Here is a 26,419-nt window from a genome sequence, read left to right as displayed (position 1 = left end):
TCGATAGAAAAATAATTACAAAAAAACTTACCTTAGCCGAGCTATTTTGGCTCATTTTGGCCGTGTACGTTGACTTTTGGGGTCACGTGACCAAAATTGCTTACCCACGGTGACAACTCTTCTGATGTCACTAGGGAGGCTGTTCCACACCCGGGCAGCCTCAAAACGAAAGGAGTTCTGTCCATACCTTTAGGTTCGTACTGTAGGCACTTCTAGTGTATGATCATACCTGCAATTGTAAACAGAGGTCTTAAACTTGGCCAAGTTTTGAATATATTTTGGTGATGTATTTATTGTGTAAGCATTTGAAAGTCTCGATGGCAATTGTTTTTAACCGACTTAAATGGAGTGTGGGTAGTTAAACCTTATCAAGAAGACTTTCATATGATGATGTGAAATCATTGAAAACAATGCGTAAGGCCCTGTTATGGAGTTTTTTTTAAGTGTGTCAGTGCTGGCTTTACTACAGAAATGCCATACTATGGGACAGTAAGTTTGACCTGATAATACAGAGGGGAATTTACTTAATTTTTGCAGGACATTTAGCTGTTTTGCAGCTTTTTGGCAAATGGCTGATACCTGGGCATCAAAATTTAATTGATAGTCAATATCTATACTCCTAGTAGTTTGACCTGTTCATCACATGGCCTATATCAAATGACTTTACTCGAAATTTCGAGTTAGTAAGTCGAAATTTCGAGTTACTAACTCGAAATATCGACTTACTTATCTCGAAATTTCGAGCTACTTACTCGAAAATTCGACTTACTAACTCGAAATTTCGACCTACTTATCTCGAAATTTCGAGTTACTAACTCGGAATTTCGACTTACTAACTCGAAATTTCGATTTACTTACACGAAAATTTGACTTACTAACTCGAAATTTCGACTTACTTATCTCGAAATTTCGAGTTACTCACTCGAAATTTCGAGTTAATTAACTCGAAATTTCGACTTACTTACCCGAAATTTCTACTCATTAACTCGAAATTTCGACATATTAACTCGAAATTACGAGTAACTTCTCTCGAAATTTCGACTTACTAACTCGAAATTTCGACTTATTAACATTACTAGAATGACTAAATTTATGAGTTACCAAGAGTTAAGACAATATAAGATATAGTAGGGAGTGCGGTTGAACGCTGGAAATGGAGAATCGGGTGCCTGGACAAACTATTAAAGTTAAACTTAAGAAACGTGACAGACTAACTGGCTTAAAACTTATTTAACACATGAATATTGCACAGTTTACAATAGGGTGGGTTTTGGACTTGCTGTATCTCCACATGATGGTTGTATGTGTGCTTTAGAAAAAGAAACATCCGGTTAACACGGAAATGTAGAAAGTTTGATTTTACACCCCCCCCCCAAACAAAAAAGCGAAGGATATGTTCAGTATGTGTGGACATTTTGACCCTATTAAATTGTTCTGTTAAATACATAGATGCTCTGTCAATGTGAACAGCTACCACCGAGTCCAATCGTTCACTATGTTTCCCAGGCGGAGAACGCATGAAGAGATCATTTTTACAGGTGGAAAACCGATACTGTGGTAAGAAAATTGTCTTCAATTTCTTTGAAAATGCATATTTCACAAACCTTTATAGCCTATTCTGATCTCGTATGATTACTTTATCCGACAGGCATCTCAAACTCGTCAAATCTTTGCAATGTTAACTTATTAGTTAAATAAAGAATTAACAATGTTAAAAGTTACAGAAAACCTTTTTGATAAGGATATTGCCAAAATTAAAAATTTACGATAATAAAAGTAGATAATTAGAAATCTGTTTTTTGGTAAAAAAAATCAGTTTTGCATTTAAATAAAAATTTCACAACCTTTTTTCCTCAAGAAATATCATATAATGTGTTTAATAATGTCAACTTCTTAAGTTTATGTTTTTCATTAGAACTGACTTTATATACAACTTTCGCAAGGAATTTTGTTACATCCTTAATTATAACATACAGGATCTTAAGAATATATAATTTATATCACCTTCCTTACAACAAAATGAACATACAAGAAAATGTTGAAATAACACATATTTTTAAGGTTCATTATAAGTTTTTCTTTTAGAAATCATACACTTTTTATTTTAATGAAGAATAGGCAAAGTATTTATCAAAATGTGTTTCTAATTACCTCCCTTTATTTACAGAACTTGTTAAATTCGATAATATCTATGTAAGATTTGTAATATTGGTAATTCTTTATTTGAGTATCAGGTTTATCATATTAGACTATTAAAGTTTTGAGGTACAGGGACTTTAAAAGAGTATACATACGCTATTATATTTGTCATTTGTCCTTTGTTGTATTTGTTGTTTAATAGTATGCATGTATGATAGTAATTGTATACAATTATTCAGGATTCATGATTTAATTATCAAAGTACATATTTTGTAAAACAATCATTTACAATGCGTGCAAAAATCAAGGATTTTTCCAAAGTGTCATGTAAGATTTAGGAAATAGATATCAATTCTGAGTGCATTGTTGTAGAATAATGCACGGTTTGAGTTCAAATGCGTAGTAATATAATCACGAAGGCCGATAGGCCTGAGTGATTAATTACAAAGCATTTGAACGAAAAACGTGCATTATTATACAATAATGCACGAAGAATTAATATCTATTTCCATTCTAACACGTCAAGAAAAATATAATTATTATTATAAAGTTGGACTTTATGTTTGGTGGTTAAATTTGTTTTCGCCTCAGAGTTTCCAATAGAAACGTTCTTTATAAGCTGTTCCAGTGAGTTGAAAAAAACTGTCGTTAAATCTACAGTGTGTAGAAATATTTTGAGAATAACGAATTTTGAAAACGTTGATAAAACTTTGTTTGTTTATTTTATTTCACCCTAAAAATTTTCAAGCGAAAAAAAAAATACTAGAAGTTAAATAAATGTAAAACTTAACTCGTTTGCGACATTAAAATAGCGTACTTGATTTGATTGTTTTGCACGCGCTGTTTGGCGCTACATTGTGACGTCACGTAAACAACACTTTAAACGTCTCTGTACAGCGTTAACGACTGAATTAAAGATATTGGTGTTCGGATTCATTTTCTTAGTTAGACCATTTTCTTTCATTCTAGATAGTTTTTACAACAAAATTCGACAAAAAAATGTTTTAATTTATCAGATTTTTCAAACAAAATGGCGCCCTCAATGTGAAAATACACAGGGAGATAATAAGAACGGCGAGTGCATTGTTGTAGAATAATGCACGCTTCTGGCCTTCTTCACGGTGCATATCCATATCGGTACCCTCTTTGCGAAATCTGCTGAAACGGTACCCTCTCTGAACATGCACAGGTCATTCTCTGCTAAAAACAAACCAGCGACGGATACCAATCCAGTAAAATTTCATTGTAATAAGGAAAGGAGGTATGTCACGTAGAAAAGATGTATACCACGGAACACTAGGATGTTTTATTTATGTGCTGATTTGTCATGTGCCCGATTTTTATGTACTGCAACTTCACAATAAGCTACAAAAAATCGACATGTCTTGCTTCGCCCATCACCTCGACATATTTTTCGGGCTGAAATGAACCTATGGCTTGATTATATATGCATCATACATATTTAATATGTTCATTTACATATCATCTTCGGACAAATGGCAGTATATTGTCAAAAATAAATATAAGATTCATAAAAACACCCTACTTTCGGTTTTGCAGCGGCACGGGCTACCTCTCTTCATTTGAATTTTTATATCACAGGTACCCTCTCATTATTGAACACATAGGAACCCTCAAATCACGACATATACTTTTATTTGCGTTATTCGTTAAGTGAGTATGTAATACTTTTTACTTTTATGTAAATATTACATACTTAACGATTAACGCAAATAAAAGCATATGTCGTGCTTTGAGGGTACCCATGTGTTAAAAATGAGAGGGTACCTGTGATATAAAAATTCAAATGAAGAGAGGTATAGCCCGTGCCGCTGCAAAACCGAAAGTAGGTTGTTTTTATGAATTTTACATTTATTTTTGACAATATACTGCCATTTGTCCGAAGATGATATGTATATGAACATATTAAATATGTATGATGAATATATAATCAAGCCACAGGTTCATTTCAGCCCGAAAAATATGTCGAGGTGATGGGCGAAGCAAGACATGTCGATTTTTTGTAGCTTATTGTTTAGTTGCAGTAAATGAAAATCGGGGACATGACAAATCAGCACATAAATAAAACATCCTAGTGTTCCGTGGTATACATCTTTTCTACGTGACATACCTCCTTTCCTTATTACAATGAAATTTTACTGGATTGGTATCCATCGCTGGTTTGTTTTTAGCAGAGAATGACCTGTGCATGTTCAGAGAGGGTACCGTTTCAGCAGATTTCGCAAAGAGGGTACCGATATGGATTAGCCTAATTAATTCGGCGTGAACGGTTTGACCCATTTTACAGACTTTTTTTTTCTTACTGTCAAACCGTTACGCCTAATTTTAACTGTCATTTTTACGCACGGAAAATATACCGGCAACACTAGCGATAGTTTGGACTGATTTTTACTGCTTAAACCTGAAAGTAACTTCAATTACCTCTAAAGATCAATAGAATATAAATTTTAGTACTAACTTCTCCTAGAAAAAATATTAGATTGTACCTGTCTTAACGCATACATGCGATTTATTTCAAATTTGTACTGTCTACTCTATCTTCGGCGGACATGTTATGACGTCATCGTAAAAATTCGATTCCGTGAAAGCTGGTAGTAGCTACCAGTGTGTCTAGCAGGTAAGTGTGGGTTACGCATGAAGATTAAATTAAACAAAATATCGGGGGAAATAAATCTATTCATTATTTTTTAATAAATGTGTGCATTATTAAATACTATTGAAAAGTATCATTGTATTTAACCTAAAATGCAATGGTCTCAAATAGGCTCCGTACAAGTACTGTTGTTAATATTTTTTAAATATTTTAATACATGTACTCAACATTTATCAATTGGTGGTTTGCCTTCTTGTTTACTGCTAATGACTGCCAAATGTCACTCTCGGATAAAATACTGACTTCATTTATACATGCATATTTATATGACAATTAAGAACGTAAAAGAAATATTGAAGGAAACTATTTGAAATACACTTCAAATTATTCAGTATAAATTTGTACAAATAATATTTCAAGAGCTCTTTTTCACCGATTGCCGATATATAATACCAAATTAAACCTATTGATAAAGTTAAATGTCTTCTTGACGTACTTTATTAATTTACTAAAAAGGAACTTTATTGTGATCCAGCCATATGCTGTGTAACTATAAAGGAAGGGTCACATATTTTAATTGAAATAAATTTTAAGTAGTGGATATTAAAAAAAAAGTCATTGAGAAGATCAGAATTTTCAAATGAACAGGTTAAGAGACTTATAAATGTATAAGGTGTATGTCTTGTTGTTTCATACTGTTTTGGTGACACTTTTGTTTGTGTCCCTTGTTGTTTTCTCGTCTATGGTAAGTTTCTTCCCTTTGCCCCTAGTTTTATTTCTTTATTTCGCCCCCTCCCCCGAATTTCCTATCCCCTTCTCCTGTGCCCGTTAACTTAGTGGTCCTGTTTCATACTGTTTTGGTGACACTTTTGTTTGTGTCCTTTGTTGTTTTTTCGTCTTTGGTAAGTATCTTCCCTTTGCCCCTAGTTTTATTTCTTTATTTCGCCCCCTCCCCGAATTTCCTATCCTCTTCCCCTTTGCTCGTTAACTTAGTGGTCCTTTTAATCATTCATTTATTTATTTTCTTTGATTTCCTTCTCAGTTACATTTTAGTGATAAGCCTGACCGTGCTCTCCCTTGCGCCCTTTCCCGTTTTAATTTAGGATCCTCCTGGGCTCCTTGCCAATGGTTCATGTTCCTGGGTCGTGTGGGGTTTGCGTTCATTGAACGCCGCCTTTCCTTGTTCATCTCGTTTATCATATTGTATACATGTATACCGAACCGTAACAAACAGATAATGATTATCAATACAAGGTTCGGCAAGCAAGCAAAGAAATGTAAAGAAACAGAAAAAACTTATCCACATTCATGTATCCACCCTCCAAAAAAACCCACCAAAAACGCCTGAAACTGCAAAATAGAAACATAAATACACAGGAGTGCCAAAGACGGCTCTGGTAGGTTCAAGTGCTCCCTTTCGCCGGTTTAAACAGAATTGATCACTTAAACATAATAATGTTGAAATTTTTAATCAACATCCACAGATGTGTACATAATACGGCGGTAATCATGGAACTTTCAATGTGACACATTCGAGGTGCCGTTCAACGGGAACTAGATAACATGGAATTTTTAATGGGTATCAGAGGTTTTGGTGCCTTTTGCGACAATCGTTCCAACATTTCTCCCATCTGTCTTACATTGTTATGCTATTCAACATCTAAATAACGGTCACTAAATTTCCGCTTGCTGTGTTTTTATCATAAACCCCGTCAAATCTGTGCGACAATTGTATTTTACTGAGGACTGTCTGAAATTCCATTTTAAAGTTTGAAATTTTAAGATTTTTTTTCAGAGTTTTAAAGTTATTTTTGGTTGTTTTGAACTTCTTCCCATACACAACCGTCCTCAATTTCTTTTAAAGATAATAAACTAGAAATTGATATGGAGTGTAATATAAATTGAAATACTTCTTTGCTTCATCATGTATAGTATAATTATAATTCATTAAGATGTACCTACAATTACATTGTATTTTCGTATGTGGGAAATCATGGCAGGGTTATAAAATAAAAAGGTAGTTCAGAAATTTCACCTAATGATCACAGATGTTAAAAATCCAACTTAATAATATCTAATTTGACAATTTAAACGGACTTAAATGCAGTATGATCTGACATCGGGCATCATAAACTATTTAATTTCTAAGTAAGGTTATCATAATTTCCTTTACACATTCTCTTTTTAATGCTGAAATATTTGTGTGTGAATAAAAGAGTAATTCCTGCAATAATTCATATAAATAACATAAACAAATTGTATAATAAAGCTTGGCAAATACAATCGATTGCCGCCGATACCTGTGTTACACCATGGATTTTACCAGTGTTTACAATTTTACCATGACACCGCTTTCCAATATGGCCGCTTTCAATAATTTTCAACGATTAAAAAAATTAAAGTGGAATATTTAGACTTCTGTTCGACTTTGAAGTATGATAATTTGGAACCTTGCATAAAAAACGATTCTCTTTCAGGTAATGTAGACCGTTTCTTTGAAACTTTTCTAGTTTTCGCTCCCAACAACTTCTAATTGGGAAGCGTCCGTGCATAAAAATGCAGTTCGTGGTTGGACTTGGAAAAAGACAGCGCCCGTCCAAAATTATCTCGGTGTCTCTTTGACAAGTCTAATTAGTTGGACTACGATATGGATATGCACCGTGTTCTTTGTTTATATAGAAAAATTTCCGATAGTGTTAGAATATTATATAAATCAGCTTAATGTCGTAAGTTGTTGATTTTATTCAACATGACAAGACTTAGTTATCTCTCCGTTTTATGTATTAAACAATATTCATTTGTTTAAGTTATTCAATTAAAGCTGATAATATATGTGTTATTTTTATTCACAGAATTTAGTTTTGGCCATGGCTGGCACTGGTGGTTCTTCCACGGGTATTATGGTGTCGTATTTTTCCATATTCTGTAATATTGATAAAAAAACACTTCATTCTAGAAGTGATAATTTTTGTGTTCTTAGGTGAAATGGATCAGCTCTCTTCTACGCAAATTTTTATCTGTTTAACAAGTACAACAGCAATTCCGTATAATTATATTATGTACAAGACAATTTGCACAGTGCAATTATTATTTCTTACCAACTCATAAGCATGGAAATATATACAGCGTACAAAGTATATTTTAATTTGTAAAAAGAAGTGTCTCTCACTTATTTGGAATAAAATTTGAATTTTTTAAAGTTTGAATATGTTAAATTTGTTAGATAATTTGGAAAAACTGGAGTTTTAAAAATACCACCTGCTCATGCGTTCACTTTGCAAACCTATGAAACCACATGAAAAGTTCGGCTCATGCGTTCATTATGAAAATTCGCTTAAACGATATTATACTCCAAAAATACGGAATAGAAATAGAACAGGCTTTTGGTGGATGAGGATATGTTAATAAAGAACCTTTAGAGCGCTACAAATGTTTAGAAGTTTGCTTGGATGTCAAGTTATTGGCTATCAAAGAGCGATTTTACCAATTTTGTGACTTTTCTTGTGCAGTTGTCGATAATGATCTAATAAGTTAACAAAGATTTGGCGAGTTTGAGATGCCTGTCGGATAAAGTAATCATACGAGATCAGAATAGGCTATAAAGTTTTGTGAAATATGCATTTTCAAAGAAATTGAAGACAATTTTCTTACCACAGTATCGGTTTTCCACCTGTAAAAATGATCTCTTCATGCGTTCTCCGCCTCGGAAACATAGTGAACGATTGGACTCGGTGTGGCTACACACGAAAGAAAGTATCTTGAATTCAATCCTTGCTTTCACTATTAAGCAATGAAAGTCGTGCAATAAAAGTCAAAATTTCGAGTTATTAAGTCGAAATTTCGAGTTACTAAGTCGAAATTTCGAGTTAATAAGCCGAAATTTCGAGATAAGTTACTCGAAATTTCGACTTAGTAACTCGAAATTTCGAGTTAATAAAAACATACACCTGGCACTAATTAATGCTCTTCCGTACAAAACAAAAAAAGGTTCCCCCAAAAAGGAAATAATAATGACAGATGAAAGAAAATAAATAAATAAATAATCTATTTTTATTTCCAGCATTAAACAAATATGTATATACATGTATTTATCACGATATATTATATTGTTATCATGTAATGCAATTTATTTTTATAAGCTGGCTTTAAAAGGTTTAAGAGCTTGTGATAACATGTTTGTATTCTTTACATTATTGTCTTGACTGGGTCAGGCAACTAATTATTTCTAGATAATTTTGTTCTTCAATACTTTATGTAAATTTTAAACAGTTAAATTCTTTACTTAGCGCATAAAATAAGCATTTTAATGGTATGACAGTAAATTGCCCTGCGTTATTTCAAGATTATTAAGAATGATGAAAAACGTGCCTGATATCTCCTTGAGTCCTTCTCAAATTATAATAGAATATATCTGCACGTTTTGTCCAACATATATATAATTTATTATATATTAAGTAAACAAAAAGATAAAAAATATATGTATAATTAAATTCTATTGACCATTTTCTAAAGTAAAACTTTTCGCAAATTATATTTCGGAACGAACAGTTCTGGTTCGATAATTTAGTGTACGGATTTCATATTTCGTACTAAATTTAGTTCGTACCATAATATTTTTGATAATTGAACAAAATGATATCGTTGATTCGGGATATTTAATGCATATATAACTTTTATTTTGTCTTAGTTTTTATTCAGGCTAATTACATTCAATGGAATAAATGAACTTTGATTGGTTCGAGGTCACTTGGAAACGGAACTGCAAAACTCTCAAGGTGGAAAATGTCAAAACATGCAAAGAGACTATTTAATTATGTGTTCAGTAAAGAGTTCGGGAGTTATCTCTGCAGGTAATTTAAATGTTTCACAATTGCTTAGTTAAACTTTATGTAACTGAGAGAAATGAAATTGAAATTAATTTTGTCATTAGTTTTCGCGAGACCTGACCTGAATGTACTGAAAAACATTTTTATTTTTTCTAAGAAAGCTACTTAATGCAGGTTTTACTATGTCCTGCCTTGTTAAGACTTGAAGCATGTACTTTAAAACCTCCGATGTGACTCGGTAGTACTGACGTAGACGGTGAGGTACCAAACTCCCCTGACAATGCATGTAATCTGGTAATGTATTCTATGCTTAATTAGGGTCCATACCCCAGTTAAGACACAAATCAGTTTTTGTTGTCGAGTATAGACCCTGTTAAGACACAATAAGCAACTTTCGCTGTCGAGTATGAACCCCAGACATGTCACCCATGCCATTATATAGCATATATAATACACCGATTGACAGTTTCCGAACTAGCAGACGACAGGCTATTTTTATCAGCAGAATTGCGAGTAAAGAGAACCAGTGCGTATCTCACTGTATAAATTGTATGTAAAATGGTCTGACTTGTGGTAGGTTTAACGGTTAATTTGAATACCTTTAGTGTCAAACGATGTGTTGAAATATATACTGAGACGAAGCTAAGACCCATACATGTGAACTTTTTTCAATGATCAAATGGGAGATTTTTCTTCAAAAAAGAGGGAGATTTTAGAATTTGCAATAAACAAAGAAGAAAGTTCTGACATCAAAAAGAGGGAGATTTCTTTAATTTGTGTAAATACCATAGGAACTCGAGAACGGGACCTTAGATTGTGACGCATATTTTCGATCATGTAACGGTTTTTAAAAACGTTTAGATCTAAATATCTTTTAGTATTATCCGAGTATATGGCCTCAAAAAATATATTATCAATTGAACCCAATCTGTCTCTTTTAAAACTGGTCAAATTTTAGGGTATTATAAAAAAGACAAGGAGTGACGTTTTCGGCATGAGTTTTTCCCCTTTGGCTACAATTGATTACTATTTTTTTAGAATTTTGTTCCTGTTATTTTTGTCAATTATCAGGTATCGTCCGGTGTTTATTGTTTACACGTGTTGACATGTATAGGCGGCATTATAACAGGCGTATTTGTGTTTTGATTTGTTAACATGGAGAAAACTTTTGCCTAACTGAAAAAAGGAATATTAAAACATGATTCATAGATAAATATTTTAGGCTCTCATCTGGTATTCATTACTAGGAAATGTGAAAGTTTTCCATGTATTGAGTGATATAAAGAGAGTATTAGAAAAATTAAAACAAAAATCAAGCATATCAAGGGGGATAACTTACGCTGAACGTTGCGGTAAATGGCGGATGTCACTCGATCCTTTTCTTTTTTCAATATACCGTAAATTTAACTGATTTTTAAATTAGAAGATTATATTAAATTGAGATTAGATAATTATTAAAGACCACCCGCTCGCATAATATGAAAAGATATTCAAAGGTCGGACAAACAAACAATATGTAAAGCCTGTACGGATTCGGATTTATGCGCTGCAATATGCGGTCATTTTCCAGAGTTCCTATAGTAAATACCCCTTATTTTAAGAAAAGTCTTTGAAAATATGGCTGCTAAAAGTGGGAGTCCCCCGCTTAATGCCCAAACTAGCGGTTTTTAAACTACTAAATTTGTATTAAAACACAGAAAAAGCGGGATATAGGAGGTGCAAAACGACCAACACCAGGGTAGATTTAACTGCTTTTAATGATGGTCAACCGGTTTCGGTCTCACTATAGACCTTCTTCAGGACAAATTTACATTGAAAATTAATAGCTAAAGTACACAAAATGATCAGATATGTAAATGACGTATGTTACTATATATAGTAACATGAACGTTCTGGTAATTGGCACTGTGCCAAGTCCTTGGTTAGTTTATTGATGAGACAGTTTACATTTTTCTGGTGATCTGGATGAATGATATGATGAGTAATGGGGGTAGAGGTGAGCGTCGGTGGGTTTCGTGTATACCGTTGTGTTTAAGTACCCATTAGAGTCTTTTGTGATTGTAACATCCAAAAAGTGAGCCGTTTCTGTGTCGACTTCGTAAGTGAACTTGATTGACTTGTGAAAGCTGTTTATAGCCTCCAGGAAGGAATACAATTCCTGTCGAGGGTGGGCCCATATCATAAAAATTATTAAATTTGTATTGTTTAGCATTAGATTTATTGATTTTACTCGAAGATAAGGGAAACAACTTTTATTTTTTCACTTGATATATCTCGGTTATTTAGGTAGTTCATATAGAGACTGTCAATGGATGTATTTACCTTCATGCAATTTTCACAGAGTATTGGCCAAAAATATGAATTTTGAGCCAAATGTAGGCCACTGTATGGCGGCCAATGTACAGTAACCTAATACAATATGAAAAGAAGGTAGTCCTGAAAAGGGCTGTTATGGCAGCAATAGAGTTTCTTAATCGGATAAAAATCATAATCTATCATCGAAAATAATCGAACAACCCTTTTTGATCAGTCATCGATTATATAATCGAAACATGTACAATAACAAAGTAAATACATGTATGTACAATGTTCATATCATGCTTTAATATTTATAAAAATTCCATTTCCATGTAACCACCTCTTTATCAACTGAAATAAATTAGTTTAAAGATATACTATGCTCATCCTTGAGTAAAATATTTTTATCAAATAAATTCATTAAAATCTATGAAATTATTATATCTCACTTCCAAAAAAGCAATGAATAAACTATGTATGGGAACAAGTTAAGTTGGTCCTTTCTTAACAAAACTGCCAGTTTTTATTAATGACACTATATATTGATATTGCAACCACCTTTAGTGTGTAGAATAATTTTATGCATAACATATCTTCTTTGTGTGAAGTCAAAACATATATATTTTATATTTACAAATAAACTGTGTAGCAATTTTAAATATTTTCTAATTAATGTCAAATTTGAGCATAGTATACCTTTAAAGTAGCATGCCTCACTGTCAACTATTAACTCCATGGTCACCAGTATACTTTCATATTCAATTGAATGAAACTTATTGTTTCAACCAAAACTAGCTTTAACTTAGTGTTGTTATAATACAGTGAGTCACTTAAGTAACAGCAAGAAAATAAATTACCGATAATCGATTATTAAACTTTGTAATCGATCATCGCTGATCGGTACTATAAACGATCAATTTTCGATTATTCTCGACCATTGTTTAATCCCTAGGCAGCAAAGGGCCTGCCTTTCAAGCCACACTCTCTGTGTTAGAAGCTCATGCATCATAGCACACTTTTCTCGTCAACCCTGCCTATTTGTAGAGCCACCCCTTTAGGTTTAAATCTGAAAAGGAGGTAGCCCTGAAAAGAGCTGTTATGCCAGCAAAGGGCCGGCCTTTAAAGCCAACACTCTATGTGCTAGTAGCTCATGCACCCAAACACACTTTCTGCATGAACCCTGCCTACTTTGTAGAGCCACTCCTTTCAGCTTTAGTCAGGACCAGCAACTAACTTCATAAAAAGTAAGTTGTGCCACCTTAAGTTAAATGTAACCTCAAGCTGTAGAGGTCATGCAGACTTGCTGTCTTACATGTAGCAGTGGATCTTTAATCATCTGTCAAAGCCCTGTGCCTTCTCTACGACATGCACATACCTAGTGGAAGTGAGTAGACTCCCCTAACAATTGCAAAACCAGCTTATTAAAATTATTCAGTAGTCATAGAAACAATTTGATTGGTAAAGTTAATAATACTGTTTATACATGTACCTGATCTGTATACCATGCAATAAGTATTTATAATAGAAATCACTAAGAACTTTGGAATAGTAGTTTTTTTTATGTATTGAAAGACAAGAATTTTGAAGATTTAAACAATACTTTTATCCATTATCTACTTTTTACATATTTATTTATATATACACACTGAATAAATATTTACATGAAACCATGTAAACATTAATTACTATGTATTTAAAACATTGTATTTACATGTACATAAAATATAACATGTAAAAGGAGCACTGTATTTTAACGATGTGTCTTTAACGAACTGCTTGTGTGGGGGGAAGGATTTTTATTTTGTTTATAGTTTGTAGAAATACACATAGACAGTATAAGTTAAAATATATCCTTTATTGACAGTCCAAGAAATTATGTTACAAATACAATGTAAAATAAGAAATATTCTTAATTAAGAATTCTCAATACATATATATCAATATATAAAATTCTTAGACAATTACATTAATATAATAACAATTATTTATTAAAATTAAGTTGGGGAAATAATTACTCACTTAGCATTATGAGAACATTTTGATAATTAAAATAGGTAACAGGTACCATGTCAACAAAATGTATATAATATTAAATACTTAATTTTACGGTGACATTACATTACAAAAATCAATGTTCAATGTATTCATGTGTTCCAAAAAAATATAAGTCAACCTATGAAAAATATGTTGTAAGTAAAACATAAAGTTACATTTAAACAAGTCAGAGACTAAAGTAAGTTTACAAAATTTCATGTCCTATAGATTTTAGAAAAAGAGTTAAAATATAAAATAAAGTTTAACATGAGTTAAAATATAAAATAAAGTTTAACATACCTGTAGAAATACACATAGACAGTATAAGTCAAAATATATCCTTTATTGACAGTTCAAGAAATTATGACTGTCCAACCTTAAACTGTCTATTTTATAGGTATGTTTTGGAATTGTTTGAAAAGTAGAATTAATTTATTAATGGGTTTTCACTTTGAAGTTATAAATGTTAAAAACTAAGAAGGAAATAAAGCTGTGATATTTTACTCAACTATTATTCTGTATTTGTTTGTATTTACTCTATAAAAAACAGTTCATCTGTTAAACAAAGAAAAGTGCTAAAAAGACCTAAAGTGCTTCCTAGGCTTAAGCAAAATGTGTTGATTTAACAACATCTTAAGTATGTTTGACATGTTAAGAATGATGGTTTCTATCCCAAAGTTTGAAGAAGTAATTACTGTAAAAATACATGTTATTTTAAGGTTTTAAATTTGAAAATACAAACAAGTAAAATATAGGTACAAAAATGTACAAAAATATGCATTATGTAATATAAAAATATAACTCATATTTGGGGTTCCTTATAATTCCCCTCGGCTTCGAGAACTTTGACCCCAAAGTTTGAACAAAGTAAGATATGCGAAGGTTTTATACATAATGTTTTTAAATTAAATACAAACAAATAATAAAAATTGAAAGTTATATTACAAATATATGAGTTTACAAAAATAAAAAGAATATACATTAATATACAACAGTGAGAGTGAACGTTAAATAGTAACTGTGCTGGTGGTACCTACTGATGTGTGATTGGTATTAGTAGGTTATTGTGTTTTTGATAAAAGTAAACATAGAATGGTTTTGTAAAAATATTTTGTAGTTTGTTTGCTAAGGTTATACTAAGAGGAATTGCTGAAGAAACATAAAGAATTGTTTTAGACTGTTTGTCCACTATGGAGAAGCCAGGCCAACATACAGTTAACTTGCATGACAGACATCAAACAAGTAAAATATAGGTACAAAAATGTACAAAAATATGCATTATGTAATATAAAAATATAACTCATATTTGGGGTTCCTTATAGTATGTTTTATCTAATTAAAATCAAGATATATTCACACAAAAAACCCATTATTGATTATAAATTAATTTGATTTCCCTATTGTTTGGGAAACTAATTTTAAGAGACATAAACATGTGCTTCAAGTCACCCTTGATAACTATTTCTTGGTTGTGGTAACTACTAACTTTTCACCAGTACATGTGGATTAAGGAAATCACAAGAGGATCTCACAGTTTGATTTTGAACCCATGGCCTCTGAGTTACACCACTTTTCCTCCACAAGTTGAAAGGCTCAATTATTATCATTATTAATCTGGAAAATGATCAAAACACATTGATAATGTTCATAATTATATAATATGATGAAGAACTTTGCACTTTTCTAAGATGCAAGCAATTGAACTATGCAAATTCTCAGTCTGGAACTGAAATATTAATTCTACATATAGGCACGCAAAGCTATTTCATATTTATTAAATAAATTGCTCATTATATTCAAAACATATTTTGCAGCATTTTTGCTAATACATTTTAAATTACAAAAAGCATTGTTAAGCACTTTATAATTTTCAATTTTACTCTTTCTTTCTCTCTCTTTCATATCCTGCTGTTTTGGATTTTTGCCGGTTACAGTACAGTAAGTATTATTTTTATAATACAATGTAGTGTAGTTTAAGTTGATTAAAGTAAGTTTAAGTAAAATGCTTACAAGTTACAAGCTAAGATAAATATTGCAAAATAAGGTGGTTTTGTTGAGTTATAATAAAGAAATAAGTTATTGCCAGCATTTTTATGTATTTCATTTTAAATCTTTACTATTCTGTAAAATAATGCCTTATGTCGACATAGCCCAGTCAGCAGTTATTTTATATGGTTCATGTATATAAGACAAGACACAACACCTGTAAATATCCAAGATATTTATGTATAACAAATATTTATAATAAACATATTGTCCAACAACATTGACCTGGCACTCTTGCATTTGACCCTGTAGTCGGTATATTCCGTAAACGTTACGATCTACTTGTAAAGCGATATGAGTGTAAATATCCAATTGTTAAAATGATGTTAAATAAAATGCCCTCTTAGCGCAGTTGGTAAAGAGTTGTATACGTAAACTGGTAGGTTCGAATCCTATTTCAGCGATTTATTTTTTATCTTAATTTTGAAATTGCCATTCTCTTTAAACTATTGGAAATCTTTTTATTGTGTGTACTATCTATGTAGAATTTTTAATAAATGTCTTTATAGCATGTATGCGCTTAAGCATATACGATTGCATGTCACAAAAAGAACCGTTGAAAGATACCGTAATGAAATAAAAGACATTATTGTGCATAAAAACACCACTTAAAAAGGTATTCTAAAACCAGGTGTAGTAAAACGATTTCAAATTAATTCTTGCAATTAAATTTCAAAAAAATCATAACGTGGTGTTGGTTAGGTATCGAACCAGAGACCTTCAGATCTGTAGTCCGACATCTTTACCAATACACCACACCTCACTGACGAGTGAAGTTAGCAAAAATATCGATATATTCGATAGGTAATGGTCAATGTTTATCTAATGACCTTTACGAAAATTAATGAAGTGCCAGGTCAATATTGTTGGACAATACATATGCTATGACAAAATGTTAAGTGCAATGAAGCATCACACAAAACACTCCGACATAGGATATCTAGCTACGGGTGACAAGTTAGTAACAACTATTTCACAGAAATGATCACTATATTGAGACGACATGTCGCACGCAACATTTGGGTCCCTACCTTGAAGGTCAAGGTCAAAGCATGACCTCGCAGCAAAATCCCGTCCGGCCCATAACTTTGTTATTTGAAGTCGCATTTTAAAACTATTTCACAGAAATGATCACCATATTGAGCCGACATGTTGAACGCAACATTTGGGTCGCTACCTTGAAGGTCAAGGTCACAGCATGACCTTGCAGCAAAATTGTTACCGGCCCATAACTTTGTTATTTGAAGTCGGATGTTATAACTATTTCACGGAAATGATCACCATATTGAGACAACATGTTGCACGCAACATTTGGGTTGTTTTTACACTTTGAACTTTGTCTGTGACATTACTTTGACACTACAAGTGGTACACCTTCCTGTGTTCAAATCCTATTCGGGGAGCATCACCCGGTTCAACCGGCTCTTGTTAGAATATGACAGGATTGAACACAACTAAATACAGTTATATATTTCTCGTCCTATTACACTAACATTGCTATTAATCATTATCTTTTAGCATTTTTGGGGACCAGTTGCAAATTGGGGACTCCCCTTGGCTGCCATAGCTGATATGAAGAAAGATCCAGAGAAAATTAGTGGGAAAATGACTACTGGTTAGTATTTCAACTCTAAAGACTTGTTTCTTTAACCTTTTCCCTCATATAGACGTGTTTTGACAGCTTTTTGTCCCCCCCCTCCCTCCCTTTTTGAGGCCGCAAACAGTGAAAACCCTATTTAAGCCCCAAACACTGTTTTTCGTTTGAGAAAGTGATCACTTTTTCAACATGCCCCCCCCCCATCAAAATGATACATCAGGGGGTTGCCAGAAGGGGGATTTGCCCCTTCTGTTTGGGGGATTTGAAGGAGAGCAACAGTCCCCCTCATCGCCAAGAAAATTTTGGACATGTGACAGGCTAAAAATGGCATCAGGTCGATCTTAAGGTAACTATAATCAACGCTGAAAAGCATTTTACTCTATCTCAATGCATTGAGTAGTTGCAGCACTTTGAAATCAGTTTTAATTGAATAAACAATGCAAAACAGTGATTTTTCGCTATTTTGAGACATCCCCCATTGCTATGGTAACAGGTAAATTTAAGATTGAGCATGCTGTTACAGATGTTATGGTTCAATCAACATTTGTGCCAAGTTTCATCCGTATTGAAGCATTTTTCATAGTTTTATAGCAGTTTGAACTTGTAACAGGAGGCTTTTCAGTGAAAACGGCCATTTTTCACAATATGCTCATGTGGTAAAAGGTTAAGGGTATAACTCAACAGTAGTGTGATATAAGCATTACCCATTCAGTACAAAAATTCAGCAGCCAACAGTACAAGGACTGATCAGACATGTACATGTATGTCTGTGTAGACTGGCTTATACATGTAGCTATATATTAGTGCGATAATGTCACTTATTATTACTAATAGTACTTAAAGACGTTTTCAGAGTTTTCATGAAGACATATAGGCATAATTAAAACTGTTCAATAGAATTTCTTTAAACTTGGCATGTTATAAGAATATGTTAACAGAAACATTTTAAACGGAAAAATTTTTTGGGTCACCGTTCTCATTTTCGAGTTATCTGCCCTTGAATTGAAATTTTTCGTTATATTCAAGGGCAGGTAATTTACAATGAAGCAAAACAATACATTTTTTCTTCGTATTTTCATGCAGCGTACATTTGTCTTAGTCAATATGCAAAATTTCAAGAACAAGTTTCAAGTGTATAGTTTTTTTCACCACTTCTTCTCTTAACCTGTGCATTTTTTCTTAAAAATTGGCCTATTTTTTATGAATTTAAAGTACCTTAATTATACCCCCGCACAACGAATTTGTAAGGGGGGTTTACTGGAATCAGCTTGTCTGTCAGCACTCACAGGACAGTAATTATGTGGCTAGAGGGACAATAGGTAACTGTTCTTTCTCTTTGATGTCATTCATTCCGTAATGCTTTTATGTGGCTATTTTCTTTTGTGTGGCTGAAAAGAACAATAGAGAGAACAATAGAGTAGCCACATTATTACTCTCCTGTTAGAACGTCCGGACGTCTCCCCGTCCGTCGGTTTTTCCTTGTCCGCCAAATAACTTGAGATTCCTTTGACCCACAGTCTTCATTTTTGGCATGGAGGTTAGTCATGATTAGTAGATGACCCCTTTTGATTTTGGGGTCACTGGGTCAAAGGTCAAGGTCACAGGGGCCTTGACTTTAAAAAGCTTGTCCGCCCAATAACTTGAGATTCCTTTGGCCGACAGTCTTCATATTTGGCATGGAGGTTAGTCATGATTAGTAGATGACTCCTATTGATTTTGAGGTCAAAGGTCAAGGTCACAGGAGCCTTGACTAAAAAAACCTTGTCCGCCCAATAACTTGAGATTCCTTTGACCCACAGTCTTCATATATGGCATGGAGGTTAGTCATGATTAGTAGATGACCCCTATTTATTTTGAGGTCACTGGGTCAAAGGTCAAGGTCACGGGCCTTGACTAAAAAAACTTGATTGTAAAATTTTCACATTTGAAGCATGGAGAATACATATCTTAGCAATGCACTGGCTTAGTAACCTCAGATTTGGCAGGGTGGTTGTCCTTGAGTTCTAAATGGCCACTGTTGATTCACTTCATTCTCAAAGTGGTATGCGGGGGTATTCACGCCATGACAGTGGCAGTTCTAGTTTTCATTGAAAAAAATTAACAGAAACGATTTAAGGCATTGCATGTTATTATGTAATGTATTCAACAATAAAAAGAAAAACATTATCCAGAAGTAAAAACAAGAATTTATTTACGTACTTATAAGTTATCTGCCCTTTAAATGACCTCAAATGAGTCGAAAATTCTGATTCAGGGGCAGATAACTCAAAAACGAGAACGGTGACCCCAATTTATTTTTGCTTTAAAATGTTTCTGTTATCATATACTAACAAAATGCCAAGTTAAAAAAATTCTATAGAACAGTTTAAATTTTGCCTATATGCCTATATGAAAACTCCCGAAAACGTCCTTAAAATGACATTATGCTCATTTTTTCGCTGTCAAGAGGAGTCGAATTTGTAATATATATTTTAAAAGATTGGCTATACCAATAATTGATACTGAATTTTGTGAATGATACAATACATTCGAGACTGCCTTTATTAAAATTATGAAAAGCCTTATTTATAGATATTTCTTTTGTTCACATGAAATTTTGATATTTTTTTCATAGTAAGATATAAAACTGAAGACAATTAAGGTAATATGTCTTGAGTTAGTTTGATTTTTACCTGTTCACTAACAATTTACACTTGGATCGGCATAGTGTCCCTGTAAAGAATTAAGTTTCACCAAAATTTGTCATATGATATACAAGGTGTGAAAAAAGATTGGTTTGATAAAAGCTAGGTGTCTCTAACTTTTTTTAAAAGAATATTTCATACTTGATATCATGATTATGTGCCAATGTTCTTGTCTGCAAATTTTGAAAATATATAAATTGTGTATTCGTAAATATATATTGCAAGAGGACACACATTTCTGTTTGTTTGAATAGCAAGGAAGTTGACCAATGTAAGAATTAGATTACAAAATAAAAGAATGAGAAATCTGAATAAGTAGCTTGAAATTTTTAAACCAAATGCTTTTATAAACTAAAATGATGATTATAAAGGTCTAATATAAGAATCTAGTCACATAAATTTGAAGACTTCATGTTATATACTGCTTGCTTCTAAGATCTGATCAAGGAAATTGACATTGATTAGGGAAGACCGGGCAAGCACTGGTTCAGAATTTGTAATATGATGTACATGACCTTATCTGAATTTTAGGTTAAAGGTATATTAGCAATGTAAAAAATGTTCAGCTATTTTAATCACTGTGTCGTAGTGCAAGAACATTACTGTAGCCCATTTCTCAAACAATTTTAAAGGTATCAATACAAATCTTGGAGTACTTACGTAACATTGTTAGACAAGGGGTATAATTTTGAATGCAAACTTTATGAATAATGCCCCTATTAACATTGAATTTTTGTCAAAATTGCCTATAAAGTAGAATGATTTCCTAACTATAAATGGTATCAACATGGAACTTGGAATACTTGTTTGTCATGACAAGATACAGTTGTAGGTGAAGGGACTTTATTCTGAAAGAAAAATATGTTATGAACAAATGAGTGTTAACTGTATGTGTTTGTTCTTTTGTTAACTCTAACCCTCCCTGTTGGTGGCAACAGATTCTACTTATGTGACCAATGCTGACCAAGATCAACTGATGATGGTCTGCATTGCTTGCTATCCAGTCAGTACATATTGTAAAATTTTCACTAAAACAGTAAATAGTTTTGCTCAGACTGAAGATAGATAGCGTGGTAAGAGTAAAGAAACTACATGTATATTATGTGAACTTGTTGTTTTGTAATGTTATTTGTTGTCTGTATACATATTTAGTTTAAACAATATTTTACTTGTAAACATTTCTTTTACATGATAACTGACAAATAATAAATTGTACAGATTGAGTAGGAATCTTGAAAAGCTTTTTTAGAAACTCTCTGTAATGCATGCTGCTAGAATTGTCACTGGAGCTACTTACTATCAATCCAGTGCTGAAATTCTTAAATCACTCCACTGGCTTCCAATTCGAGCTAGAATCATGTACAAAGTTATTGTGACTGTGTTTCGTGTTGTAAATGGCACCGCTCCATTATATCTTCGTGAATTGTTCACTAAATGCCAGAGTCAGTATAGGAAAAGACTGAGATCCTCGTCATCTAGCCACATTCGGTTTGATATACCATCAACAAATTCAAAACTTGCTGATAGATCTTTGGCTATTGTGGGACCTAAATGGTGAAATTCATTGCCAGACTATCTGAAGGACATTACCAATGAAAATCAGTTTAAGGCCAAACTTAAAACATACTTGTTTGGACTGTTTTTCAACTAGAGTTGTAGATTGGCTGTGCCATCGAGACTGGGTTTCGGAGTGTCATGATCAAGCATATGTGTATATAGTCTTAATACTGTACAGCGCAATCGAATATTTAATACATTTTTGCGCTTTATAAATGTGTTGTATTTGTATTTGTATACATGTTTGTAAAATACACTAATGTTTATCTGTTTTACAGCTCTATTTTTCTATTCCTGCCTGTTTATGAGGTTTGCCATCAAAGTACAGCCTAGAAATTTACTGCTGTTTTCCTGTCATTTTACCAATGCATCAGCTCAAGCCATTCAGGGCAGTAGATTTGTCAATTTCTAGTAAGTGTTGTTTTTTTATCAAACAGATGCTAGTGCTGTTCATTTTTCCTGTAAAATATATCCAGCTGGCTTTATTATAAATTGTTGGTTCTACCCAGGTTTCCCTTTATGTCTGAAGCAATGTACAGAGATATTCTACACGGAAAGCTTTCTTTTTTGTCATGATGTTTAAAATAATACCTGGAGTAAAACTGATACCCTGTCCATTGTTTTTATTTATAAAATTTATTATCTAAGGAGCAGAAAGAAACACATTCTATTTATAGAATACAATTGAATTACATTAGAGGAGTACATACATTTAGAAGTGTATTTTGTTAATATTATACAGTTATATAATCTCTGAGGAGCAGATAGAAGTATTTTTTGTATATATAATGTATTTATTAAATGTCTGTGGAGTAACTATAATTATGCCCCCCTTCAAAGAAGTGGGGGTATATTGCTTTGCATTTGTCTGTCTGTCGGTCGGTCGGTCCATAGACCAAATGGTTTCCGATCAATAACTAAAGAATGCTTAGGCCTGGGAACTTCAAAGTTGGTATGGGGATTGTTCTTGATCGGAAGATGACCCCTATTGCTTTTGGGGTCTTTGGGTCAAATGTCAAAATGTTTTCCAATTAATAACACAACAACTCATGGGACTTTGACATTCAAACTTCACAGGTGCATTGGTCTTGGCCTGTAGATGACCCTGATTGATTTTGGGGACAAGGGGTCAAAGGTTAAGGTCATATTGACCTTGTAGGTAAAAACAGTTTCTGATCAATATCTCATTATCTCATGGGCCCTTTACCTTATAGCTTCACAGGTGCCTTGGTCTAGGCCAGTAGAAAAGCCCTATTGATTTAAGTGTCAAAGTCACATTGACCATATACATAAAAAAGGTTTCCGACCAATTACTCAACAACTGAAGTTGCCTTGGTTGATATTTTTTATTAAACTAAAAAGGTTTTGGTATACACATTTCAAGGTCTTATGTAATGTAACAAATTAGCTGTCATTAAAGAGACCTACATGATTTATAAAAGTTATGCATATATTATTTGGTAAGATTTGTGATAACTTTGTCATAAAATTGCTGCACACAACCTTTACGGTCACAATGACCTAGTGACTATTCATGACCAGTAGATAACCCCTATTGATTTTTTGGTCACTAGGTCAAAAGTCAGTCATAATAACCTGGCCACATGACTAATTGACTGTTGATAGGGGGCATACATGTTTTACAAACATATCTTGTTATATAATGTCTAAGTTTATTTGGTCTATATTATACAGTTATATAATGTCTGAGGAGCAGAGAGAAGCATATGAGGCAGATTACCTTGCTCACCATGCTAAGGAAGCAGAGGAGCATGCTCTTCTTGAAGAATTGAAACATGAGCAGGAAGTTCATAAACATGAAGAGGAGGTATCAAAAGATGCACCAGTACCTGGAGATGTTCAGGCTGAAATAAACAAGATTCTGGCAGTGAAGAAGACTTAATGATTATAGACTGAATAGAATTTATTCATATCAAAAGTATTTCAATACAAAACCTGCTTGTAACTTTTAATTGTAGAGTATAAACTAAATAAAACTAACTTTTTTTGAAGCTCAAGTTTATTTGGTGTTATTATTATTGATCTTCTTTATTGCATAAATGCATAACAACTGAAATTTTTTATTCCAAGTGCAATACAAATTATACGGAAAATTGAAAACAGGATTTTTTTATATAATTATAATAAGAGACAGGGTAAAAGTACCAACTAGTTACATTTAATACAGTGTTAAAATGTGTTAGGGTTTACAATATTTTATTTTGCTCAGTTTGAACACCAGTACAACGTATATGGTTGTATTTTATTTTATAAACTTAATGTTTTGATTGGTTTTTTTTATTCAGATATCTGTTAATATTGAAATCATTTTGTTTTAGCCAGAATAAGTTTTTTATGCTTTACATGAAAGGAAAAGATGAGATAATACCTCGAAATTAAAAGGTCCATAAGTATTTAATTTTTGTTTATTGTTTGTTTAATTTTTTACAGAGAAAGAAAATTTGAGTGTGAGCATGTAGGGATGTAAGATTTAAATTAGTTTTAACAAAGGTGACTCTATGTTCATGATAATAGAAAGTTTATAAATAGTTTAAATTTGATTATGAAATGTACAAACATTTTCTGTCTGTGAATAATTAAGGGAATCCATTAAGAGTAACAGACCCTGATTTGTGACTTCTGTACAGGTTACTCTGTACTAATCCTGATAGTTTTAAGACCAGAACTTTGTATATTTATTGCAAAAGTTGAAAAATAATTATTTGAATGTAATATAAGAGTCTTACCTCCCTTTATTAGTTGTAATTTATTGCAATTTGTATGGAATTGTAAGTACAGTAACATTTTTGTATGGCATAAAGTACAGTAAAACATTTATTTGAAATAAAGTACAGTAAAACTTGTGTTAATATCCACAAGTGAATAGAAACCATCTGTATGTAAAGAATTTAATCTTATTTTCAATTGTTATGTTGCTATGCAATAAAAAAAATGTGTGAATATCTGCCACCCTGTCAGTAAAGGCCACATTATAACTGGCACAGTATGGTCTCTGTAGGGAGGGTTGACTGTATTTTTATGTTGATGTTTGAATGTTTCCTTGGTAAAGTTTTTGATGTGAAACTGAATTGCAAGTCATGTTATTTTGTATGATAAATGATTTTCAACCTTATTCAAGAGCTGAAAAAAATATGCATGTTTTTTTGTTTTTTATATCAAGTCCTTGCAGTTCATTTCTTTACATGCATCAATCAGGTACAAATGTATTACTGTTTAGTTTAATTCAAATTATACATGTTAACTGATTGTTAAAATTTAATGTACTGTCAGCAAATAGCATGCTGTTAATTTTATGGATCTTTTTTTTTTCAGTTATAAAAGTTTGTCAAGATGTGTTTAACCAGTGAACATAATTGATTGCTGAAAATACATTAGTTTAAGTAATTAACCATCTTTTACTAAAGACACGATAATTTAAAGGTTAGTTTTTACATTTCACATGCAAGAATATATGGTGTTTGTGATAAATGTGATCTATCTCAAATTCTTAGAAATATATGATATAGGTGTTTTACATGCATGTACTCCAGTGTCTGTTTTTGTCTGAAATAATGCATGGAAGGGCACCTGAGGTCTTCTTCCACCAGTAAAACTGGAAAGTCCCATATGACCCATACTGTGTTGTTGTGACGTAAAACCCAAACAAACATGCATGTACAATATATTGTTATCTAGATATGTATTAATATGTTTATGATATTTGATATACAGTGAAATGAGATTGTGAATTGTTAAGTTTGTATACATAATTGTATAAATGATTGTTCATTTAGTTGTAACATGATATCTTAGTAATAGAATGTTACATGAAATTAAAAAATAATTGTTCATTTAGGTGTTACATGAAATTTTAATTGTGTGTAATTACACTATTAAATAAGTATTGTAATTGAGTATTGTGAGACTGTATTAGATTACAATTGTTTTATGTATATTGTATGTTAACCCTTAAAGTGCTGGGACTGAAAGCATTAATTTAAGCCTTTGCCACCAGTATAGGCCCAGGCCAGCCTGCACATCAGTGCAGTCTGACCAGGCTCTATACTGTTGGCTGATAAAGAACAGTCCCAAAAATGGAAGTTTGACAAGTCCATTTAAAATATTCAGCATGTTAAGAGTTCATGGTATAAATGATTCAGGAGTATTAAGTGTAGAAGCAGGGTGATGGATCTTAATTATATATATGAGCTGCGTCATGACAAAACCAACATAGTGCGTTTGCGACCAGCATGGATCCAGACCAGCTTTGCATCCGCGCAGTCTGATCAGGATCCATGCTGTTCCCTATCAGTTTCTCTCCTTGTAATAGGGTTGGTAAGCGAACAGCATGGATCCTGATCAGACTGCACGGATGCGCAGGCTGGTCTGGATCCATGCTGGTCACAAACGCACTATGTTGGTTTTGTCGTGACAAGGCTCAATTATGTTATGTTACATAAACTATTAAGTTTATAGGTACAAGTACCAAACTTATTGTCATGTTAGAGAAGCAAAACCAAAAAAAGTATAACCATGAAATTTAGACCCAAACTAATTCACAGTGCTAATTGTCTTATAATTTGAGTAACAATTATATTTATATAAACAGGGTTAAAGTATTAAT

At 32.6% G+C, this 26,419-nt stretch overlaps 1 protein-coding gene across 1 annotated transcript; it reads left to right on the top strand.

Annotated features, from left to right (window-relative positions):
* Window positions 1-17,447: 17,447 nt before the first annotated feature.
* LOC132724114 (mitochondrial pyruvate carrier 1-like) lies at window positions 17,448-23,909 on the top strand. The gene is made up of 3 exons (XM_060708927.1): window positions 17,448-17,572; window positions 22,074-22,206; window positions 23,491-23,909. Exons 1-3 carry the CDS (start codon window positions 17,530-17,532, stop codon window positions 23,696-23,698), a joined length of 384 nt encoding a protein of 127 aa, XP_060564910.1. The 5' UTR covers window positions 17,448-17,529; the 3' UTR covers window positions 23,699-23,909.
* Window positions 23,910-26,419: the final 2,510 nt, after the last annotated feature.

Source organism: Ruditapes philippinarum, unplaced genomic scaffold, assembly GCF_026571515.1.
Source record: "Ruditapes philippinarum isolate M1 unplaced genomic scaffold, ASM2657151v2 ctg13389_1_1_1_1, whole genome shotgun sequence".
NCBI lineage: Eukaryota > Metazoa > Mollusca > Bivalvia > Venerida > Veneridae > Ruditapes > Ruditapes philippinarum.
The sequence above is the reverse complement of the archived record's forward strand: the minus strand, read 5'-3'. Positions and strand labels throughout refer to the sequence as shown.

Coding starts and splice junctions, on each gene's coding strand:
- LOC132724114 (XM_060708927.1), top strand. CDS start 17,530: ATGAAGAAAGATCCAGAGAAAATTAGTGGGAAAATGACTACTG. Junction 17,573..22,073: donor TAGTGGGAAAATGACTACTG/GTTAGTATTTCA, acceptor TCTGTTTTACAG/CTCTATTTTTCTATTCCTGC. Junction 22,207..23,490: donor AGTAGATTTGTCAATTTCTA/GTAAGTGTTGTT, acceptor TATATTATACAG/TTATATAATGTCTGAGGAGC.